The following is a 9586-nucleotide window of genomic DNA, read 5'->3' on the forward strand; positions in this document are numbered from 1 at the left end:
ACTTCAAAGATATTTACAATTTTAGACAGTATAAAACATACTGCATACTGACAATCTGAAATCTTTGGGATACAATTGCATTTAGGACATATCTTTCTAAAGTATGCATATCATTTTAATACAAGGCCTCCTTATCAGCAGTATTCCAAAATACGAAATCTCTTTATTCGCTAATAGTGTTCTTCATATGAAAATTCGTTATATTGCGCTGATTATCCTTATCGTACACGCTTGTCTGCTGATATATTTATATAGATAGTCTGTGTTAGCAACAGAAATGATGATGCCTATTGGAAAGCAGTTTGTCATCATGTGCGTATTTATCTTTTCTGCACGATGTTCTCATGTTTCGCAAACCAGTAAGTATTTATTAATTACAATTTCACGCATATCAAATGTACATTTGAAGTGCTTTCATACGTAAATAATATAAACTTAAACTTATTTTGAATAAATTATTGTTCAATCATTTTATCACTTCCAGAATTTTTGTTAGCAAAGAATCGATAGATCTATTGTTATGTTGGAAACACTAGAAAAATTCCCGCCTCGATAGCCTACTGGTAGAGCGTCCGCTTCAAGTGCGGGAGGTCGTGGGTTCGATCCCGGGCCGCGTCATACCTGAGACGTGAAAAATGGTACCATTAGCTCCCTTGCTTGGCGCTCAGCATTAAAAGGGAAACTGGCTTCTCATCTCTCATACCCTCGTGGCTTTGGATTCCATCAGGAATGAGGTGTCGAGAGTGATTAATATTAGTTGTAGAGCTTGCTTCACAATCGACCTAAAATAAATAAATATAAACACTAGAAAAAAAATCGTTATTTGGTATAGAAGATATTTTGAAACGTTCAATGTGAGAGATTGTGAATAATTATGTTTTCGAAACAACCTATGTATTGAATTTATGTGTGTTCTTTTAATTTCTTTATGTCATTTAGAGTCAAACGTGGCAGGTTGTCGGGACAACTGGGTCACATATGACGGCTCGTGCTATCTTTTTGGACACCATATGTTGACCTTTACAGAAGCCGAAGTAATTAGTTTAAAATCTATTCTTCAGATATTCTAGATTCAATACATATTTCAAATAATTTGAAATTTAGTCAGGCAGTGTTAAACCTTGTCAGGCATATAGTTGCGATGTGAAATGAACGGAATTTAGTCTAGACATTGGAATGATTTGTTGTTGTTTTGGGGGGATTAAGCGCTGTTTTTCAACAGTAGTTCAGATATGTAACGTCGGTCTGTGAACTTAGTAAGTGGTCCGGGATACTGTAGAGTTCTAACCTGTTCTCCACAAGTAATTGCCAACTTCCCCACATGAATCAAGAGATGGAGGACGATTGATTTATGACACAATGTATTTTATCAATCAATCGTCACGGAGAACTTTCACCTCGTTCGGAGAGGAAAGCCATTTTGTTTTAGCCTAAGTATGCAGTATAATGTTAGAATGAAAAGTTCTCATATACCGGTAATTTAGTTCTTGTATTCTTGAAATGAATAACATATGTATTAATAGACTACACAGCAACACTTTACAGTTCTTCTAACACAACTCCACTACACTTTACACTGATTCTTCTGACACAATCACTGACTTTAAACAATATTTTAAAAGCATTGAAGTTCAGTTTTTGTATACGGCGTATTAAGAATAAGTATTGACATTGAATAAAATTAAAATATAACATAATGTATCTCTCATATATTGTACTGCCTGTTACTTCTCAAAGATCAAAGCCATGTAGCTATCCTGTATTTGTATGCTTTAAAATTTTCAGTATATATTTCAGCATTTCTGTCGGCTATACAACTCTCATTTGGTTCATATCGACAATAGTTTTGAAAATGCTTTCCTAAAAGACCATATCAGATATACAATCAGTAAGTTAATTTACAGTTTTGCTGTTTATAAGACAATAACTGTCCTCGTTCATCAGCGCCTTCTACATTTATTAATTTAGTATTGAGATCAGTAGGGTTATCTTACTGTCGTTCTGTCTACCGCGGCAGAGGGGAGGGCGAATTTACCATTACACGATGTGACAGCGTAACAACGCGATGCCACAGCAAGATGCGAGTGTTATGGTAGTGTCGAGGACTACAGTATGACGGTACGACATTGATATCATATCGTCACGTCCCGGTTATACATGGGCAGTAGCAGTAACACAGTAGATTTTGGTTACAGACCTATAAATACAACGGTTCATCAAAAGTCAATATTGTTGCAATTTCTGAATAAAGTTCAAACCAAGAGTCTTTTAAACACATATATATGTAGCTTTAACAAGACACAATGCCTTATCGTCAGTTATACCCAATAAAATGCAAATATTCAGTAATGTCATTCGGCAAGATATAATTATAACACCACTAAGGCTTTGGCGGAACGGTTTGGACATGGATAACTATTCATACAATAATCTATGCCCCCACTGCACAGAAAACGAATCATCTTTGACATTCATAAAAAGTACACAAGTAGTGCAGAACATAGAAAAGAATTTAAATGTGAACTGCTTAATCTCTGTTGATAGACTATTCTCTCTCACCAAAGGAAACTGAGTAGCAGGCAGACGGTCATTGTGAAAGCATACTCAAACCCAAACGACAAAATCGCGATTTATCGTGTAACTAAAAAACAACAAAATTTCGATGTATTCTTAACTTTAGGGTAACGGTTTGGATCTGTTTAAGTCTTCTTTGCCTAGGGCGCAAGTTTAACTGCTTGTTTACTTTTTCGAACCAGACCCTAATGATATATGGTGGATAGGATTGACGGATGAGGTGATTGAAAACGACTGGAGATGGCTTGACACAGACACACGTCCTGCATTTACAGGTTCCATTCTGAACAATAATTCTTTTCTCATACCATACATTCTCAAAAATGTACTTTGTCTAGATATGTCTGAATCTGGAGCTTTTATGAAAATTGTTTTTGTCTATCAGTGAATGTACTTGTAGTATCATAAGGTAACGTGACACAAGCTAAAGCATGTGATTTTTGGAAGGTGATTTATCAAAATTGGAATAATATACCACCTCTGACGTCATTATCGTGACAGACCGGAAAATTTGGCCACTCTGACGTCAAAAGCGTTACATACCAAAACAATTGGCCTACTCTATCACCTTAGGACTTGATCACAAACTTACAAGTACTCATGCCCAGTAAAAAATAGTTCAACGTACTTTGAATATATACCAATGGCGCAGTAATTCACTAAGAATACCTATCGGCTGCATGCCTTTACTTAACATATTTTTACTTTAAAAAAATGAGTTTTGTTTTACGGCGAACCGACACAAAAAGGTCATATATCGCCGAGCTTTTACTTTACAGATGGTTTAAATGCATAACTGTATATATCACCAAATCGCAGTATCATATTGATGATATGGTTAGCCGAATCAAATTCTATATTCATTGGGTTTCTAACTATCAAAGCGCTGATAGCGCTTGTGCCATTTTTGGAATGGATTCTTTTCATACACGTACTAACATAAATCACCTTCCTTCAGTACCGTACTATCAATACTTTGATTGAAACTTGTTCGTATCAAAATATGATAACAAATGTTTAAGAGGATGGTGATAAACTGGTGGTTCATTATTTGAAGATTCCCATATATAACGTCAGATGTTATTTTTTGCATATAAACGGACATACAAACCAAGAATCGTTTTGTATTGTATATGAAATAGAAATGTATGAAGTACAAAACGTATATCTTTTTTTCGACCTGACCTGCTGATTTTTAAATTTATTAAAACAAAACAAAATATTAGCCATATTAGAGGGACAAGAAAGATGTTCTTGTTTTGTCTAACATGTCCGTTATCCAGATATTACTATTTTAATACCTACCTAAACCTTAGAGCAAACTTACTGTGAAGGGATATGACTACAAGTACGAAAGTTGCTGCAAGATATAACAAAAGCAGTACACGTAGTACTGATAGAACAGGAGATGATATAAAGATACTGGTGTCTTTGTTGTAGACCCTGGGCAAACATACAGTCTGATGTTGTTCAGGAAGGACTAAGATGTACAATGAATGAAACACAACAAGCATCATTTTATCCCGCCCAGAGGCGTAGAACTCGCAGTTTAAAAGGAACAAGAAAACTATAACCCAAGTGTTATATGTTGACGATAACGTTGGTGTATTTACTTAGCGGGTATTGTTGTTGTTGTTGTTGTTGTTTTCTTTGCCTCCTCCTTAGGAGAACAGCTTATGAATTCGCAGCAATGAATATTGGCCAAACAGTTCACTATTATAAACACCTTTACCACTATACCGAACGTTGCCCCGTCAAGCGTCTCTGCGGCGAATGTCGCCTCGCTGAATGTCGGTCCGTCGAACGTCGTCTATTCGCCTATCCGGAATGACATAGTACTACTTAAATTGAAAAAAAAAAGTTAGAAAGATTTAATATTAATTATATTAACTAGAGGATGCTTTTGTAAAAAAGCGCATGTCTCCCCCAATGCAAAGTCGTATAGGCAAGAAGTCAATAGGGGACAGGAACGAAAGTCAAAGAGACACTGATGGTTGGCTGCAATAGGGATCCTCTACTTGACATGTCCAGTCATCCTGCTAAGTTTCAACAATCTTGGCCTAGTGGTTCTCAAGTCACTGTTCAGGCTCCTGTGACCCTGACCTTTGATCGAGTGACCCCAAAATAAATAGGGGTCATCTACTCTGCATGTCCAATCATCCTATTAAGTTTCAACATTCTAGGTCAAGTGGTTCTCAAGTTATTTTCCAGAAATGATTTTACATGACAAGGCCCCTGTGACCTTGACCTTTAATAGACTGACCCAAAAATCGATAGGGGTCTTCTCCCATGCATGTTCAATCATCTTATGAAGTTTCAATATTCTGGGTCAAGCGGTTCTCAAGTTATTGATCGGAATTTGTTTTCCATGTTCAGGCTCCTGTGACATTGACCTTTAACAGAGTGACCCCGAAATCGATAGTGGTCATCTACTCTGCATGTTCAATCATCCTATGAAGTTTCAACATTCTGGATCAAGAGGTTCTCAAGTTATTGATCGGAAATGGTCATCAATGTTCAGGCCCCTGTGACCATGACCTTTAATGGAGTGACCCCAAAAACAAAAGGAGTCATTTACTCCGCATGACCAATCATCCTATGAAGTTTCAACATTCTGGGTCGAGTGGTTCTCAAGTTACTGATCGGAAACGGTTTTCAATGTTCAGGCCCCTGTGACCTTGACCTTTAATAAAGCGACCCCAAAATTAATTCGAGTCATTTATTCTGCATGTCCAATTATCCTATGAAGTTTTAACATTCTGGGCCAAGAGGTTCTCAAGTTATTGATCGGAAACGGTTTTCCATGTTCAGGCCCCTGTGACATTGACCTTTAACGGAGTGACCCCAAAAACGATAGGGGTCATCTACTCTACATGACCAATCATCCTATGAAGTTTCAACATTCTGGGTCAAGTGGTTCTCTAGTTATTGATCGGAAATGGTTTTCAATGTTCAGACCTCTGAGACCTTGACCTTTGACGGGGTGACTCCAAAAACAATAGAAATCATCTACTCCACATGACCAATCATCCTATGAAATTGATGGCTTTCCATGTTCAGGCCCCTGTGACCTTAACCTTTGATGGAGTGACCCCAAAAACAATAGGGGTCGTCTACTCTAGCAGCCCTACAACCCTATGAAGTTTGAAGGTTCTAGATCAAACGGTTCTCCAGTTATTGATCGGAAATGAATTGTGACGTACGGACGGACGTACGGACAGGGCAAAAACAATATGTCTCCCCAAGAGGGGGTGGGGAGACATTATATAATTTTTTCATTCCTGAGAGGCTGATATGAAAAGTGTTCACCGAGGCGCCAGCCGAGGTCTACATTCATATTTCGAGGGGTGAACATTTTTCATATCACCCTCTCAGGAATGCAATATTTATTTTATTATACCGAAAGATTATGAGGGTCAAAGCATTTACTGGAAAATCAACATAGTAATTTACTTAACATTAAAAAGTAATTACTAACCAAGTAATGAAGACAGAACTAAAAGTCTTTACTTGTTTGCACTTATAATTTGTGGCGACTTTGCCGTGTAATTAGATTTTTTTATAGATTTAATCGAGACGTTTACATATAGCTGACCCCTATGTTTATTCTAGTATTTTAGCATTGCGTCAATCAGTAGCGTTCGAAAAAAGGCGATGACTTTTTTTCTAAACGAAATATTTAAGTGTGAGCACTCATTCCGTTAGTAAGATCATTTCCAAACTTATTGTGGTTGTTTCGATTCAATATTTGATGAAAAATTTTTGAAATATTTTGCACGTAACATAAAAAAGAAATTCGGCCGTGCAAGAGCAGCATAAATGGGTAATTTAATCCTAAAGTATGATAATATAAGCGCCTTGTCTGAAAATTTATCGACTCACTCTTTTAAATGAATGCAAACTACTAGTATCAATCTCTCAACGGGTGATATGAAAAATAATATCACATGCGCAGAAAAACAAAATAACGCTGTTGCGCATGTGATATGAAATTATGGATCATATCACCTGCGCAGAAATTGAAAATAACGATTTTGCGCATGTGATATAAAAACACTGGGGAATATGATATATTATTCAAGTTAAACTAATGGGAAATTTGCATTGGATATTTATGTGAGGTATAATAAAATTATATATTTCTTTTCCATTGATGAAGTGTTACCAGAGGAAATTGCTCATTCTAACCCTCATCACCTTACCCCAACCCCAACCTTCAATCATTTCAGTGAGTCTTTCAGAGATACTTTTTAATTACAAGATTTTTATGACATATAGACAGATAGAAGGCAGTATGAAACCGAGCGAGAATGATATTTATATTTCTTAACGTGTACGAGTACGTGTTGGTATTACACATACTAAAATATAAGATAATGTATATTGTAGCTAAAGATTGTATAAGTTAAAATGTAATGTAGAATGTTAAACGCTGTTTAACATTGTGATTTAACATGCACGTGTTTGTGTTGAAATTACACATAGTAACATATTTGTATTAGATATAGTTCAATGCTTAATATATCACTGTTGATTTTATGTTCTTTTTGCTGTGACTGTAGACCCCTATTTGGGTTATTTAGTATCATTTTTACACTATGAAAAGCTATTGAAAGACAAATAATTTGTACATGTATTGATGAAACTCTTACCTTTTAGAATTTTAGGTCTTTTATTCAAAATCAAACAATACTAGTATGGTATTGAAGAACATTTATGGTCCTGGTTACTTAACATTAAGAAATCAAAAAGTTTTTACCAATTGTAGTTTCTCGCAATCAAAGTTTATAAAAGCTGGAGTTCCGCAAGACTCAGTGTTAGGCCCTTTACTTTAATCCCGAAAAAACGAAGTTATGCTCTTTTCACAAGTGTCCTTAATAAAACCAGAATAATATTTCAGTGACATAAAATTAGATTACATCCAGCATCATAAACACTTAGGATTAACTTTAAGCTAGGATTGCAAATGGCACGAACACATAAATGATATGTCTGCATCAGCTTTGAGGTACTGACTTAAAATTAAACTAAAAAGAGTTTTATTAAACCAAATCTACTTGTCTACATGACACATATTTTAGAATAGGCATTTGTCGTTTGGGATGACTGCACAGAATATAAAAATTTTCACTTGAAAGTATGAAGCTTCAAGATTAGTTACAGGTTTAACCAAATCAGTTTCAATCAATAAACTTCTTCTTAAAATAGGATAGGTGTCACTTTCTGATAGGAGAAAAAAATCAAAAACTAATTACAGTTTTTGTAGGACACAATGATATATTACCAGAATACTTTAATTGAATTATTCCGAATATTGTCATAGTTTTGCTTTATTTTTTTTATGCTGAGCATATGTTCTTTTATTGTAAATATGTAAAGAGCAAAAAAAATATTATTAAACTAAATAGAGGGCAATATACGTGTGTGCGTGCGCCCGTCCGTCCATCAGTCCATTTAATTTTTGTTGTCTTACATTGGAAGAAATACTATATGCTTGCCTCAGTGAGATGGATTCTTGTGAGCATGACCCTTGCCCAACCCCTTCAGCCAAGTGTGACACTTACCTTTCAGATGGAGCTCTTATGTTTGCTCGCGAGAAAACATTTCACTAAGTAAAGCATAAAGCATTTTCCAAATATACGGCAAAGTTATAATCTGGATAAAAATTAGCTGGACAGACGGACGGACGCACATATGCATATTACCCTGTATCTATGTGTCATAAAAAAAGCTTGTTATTCAAAAGTTACACATCGTGTCACTGATCGTTTGTCGTGTGGCCGTGACAGAACGAAATAATGAAATGTCACGAATCATCCACCATAGCCATCAGCTAGATATTTTCATATCTTTAACAATTACTGGTCCGTGTCGTAAATTCGGCCACTTTTTGCGGTTTTTCATAAATATTTCTTTTTTATACAATTGATTTGTACAAAAATTTTACCATATGTGCTTAAATACAAGCAACTTTGGTTGTTATCATTAACGGCCGTTTACAATATGGTAAACAATAAAACCGCGCTTAAAATAACAGACAGGTTAAGCCTCCACATTTTGCCTTCTGGACGTTGTAAATATTCGACCATTTTTTAAACATAAAGATGGTTATGTTTTCAACAATGTCTTATAAATAAATCGATGCTACAGCCAAAATTTTTTCAATAAACCGCAATTAATTTTCAATAGCATACCTTGTGGGAAATATTTGCCAACAGAGATTTAAAAAGCGCCTGTCATCCTTCTCACACCAGCATGACGTAGTTTAATTTTTTTTAACGTCACTGTTTATCACACATTCTAGCATAAAACTGCTGTTCTTGCCACTTTTCGGGGGTGTTTTAACAGGAGAGTTAAGAGATTCTCGCGCTCACGTGCTGTTATAACACCTTTTTATATATACGCGTTCCTTGGCAAAGCATAAACGTATTACGGCCCCAAAACGGATAATTCAAAAGGAAATGATGTTAACGTGAAAAAAAAACAAAGTAGACATGGAAATTCAATGACGTTGAGGGACAATATATTCATTTTTTGGTTTTAATGCGTTTTATGCTAGTTAGCGCATGCTCTCTTCTTGTTATAAAGTTTAGATTTGAATTAGCACTTGCCGGGCCTCAGCATAAACGAGCGCGCGCGTTGACGTCACGCGACCCGCGAGACAAAATATTTGCTATTTATAGTACACAACTTTAGAAAAGGACAACTTATTTTTCTACTCATCTCAACTAGCCGACTTTGTTGCTAATGCAAGTGCTTGTGATGACACAGATGCTTTCTCAAGCATCTGGCTCCAAAAATGCTTTAAAGTAGGTGGCCGAATATTTACGACCTGGTCGAATTTACGACTCGAATCAGTACTTTCTTTTTTATCGGGTTTCAGTTTATAGAAAAAAAATAACACTGTAGTTTTGTAATAAGACTATATAGGCCGATGCGCCATGCTAATTTTCAAATGTTCAAATGTTGAACGCTCGAGATAAGTTGTCGTGAACACGAGATAAAATGTCGT

The 9586-nt window shown here is 35.8% G+C and overlaps 1 protein-coding gene across 1 annotated transcript; it reads left to right on the plus strand.

Annotated features, from left to right (window-relative positions):
* The first annotated feature begins 230 nt into the window (after positions 1-230).
* On the plus strand, positions 231-2962 carry LOC123539589 (C-type lectin domain family 10 member A-like). The gene is made up of 4 exons (XM_053525984.1): positions 231-359; positions 940-1034; positions 1798-1888; positions 2757-2962. The coding sequence occupies exons 1-4, from the start codon at positions 278-280 to the stop codon at positions 2960-2962; spliced, it is 474 nt and encodes a 157-aa protein (XP_053381959.1). The 5' UTR covers positions 231-277.
* Positions 2963-9586: the final 6624 nt, after the last annotated feature.

Source organism: Mercenaria mercenaria, chromosome 16 (assembly GCF_021730395.1).
Source record: "Mercenaria mercenaria strain notata chromosome 16, MADL_Memer_1, whole genome shotgun sequence".
NCBI lineage: Eukaryota > Metazoa > Mollusca > Bivalvia > Venerida > Veneridae > Mercenaria > Mercenaria mercenaria.

Coding starts and splice junctions, on each gene's coding strand:
- LOC123539589 (XM_053525984.1), top strand. CDS start 278: ATGATGATGCCTATTGGAAAGCAGTTTGTCATCATGTGCGTATTTATC. Junction 360..939: donor TTCTCATGTTTCGCAAACCA/GTAAGTATTTAT, acceptor TATGTCATTTAG/AGTCAAACGTGGCAGGTTGT. Junction 1,889..2,756: donor CCATATCAGATATACAATCA/GTAAGTTAATTT, acceptor TTTTCGAACCAG/ACCCTAATGATATATGGTGG.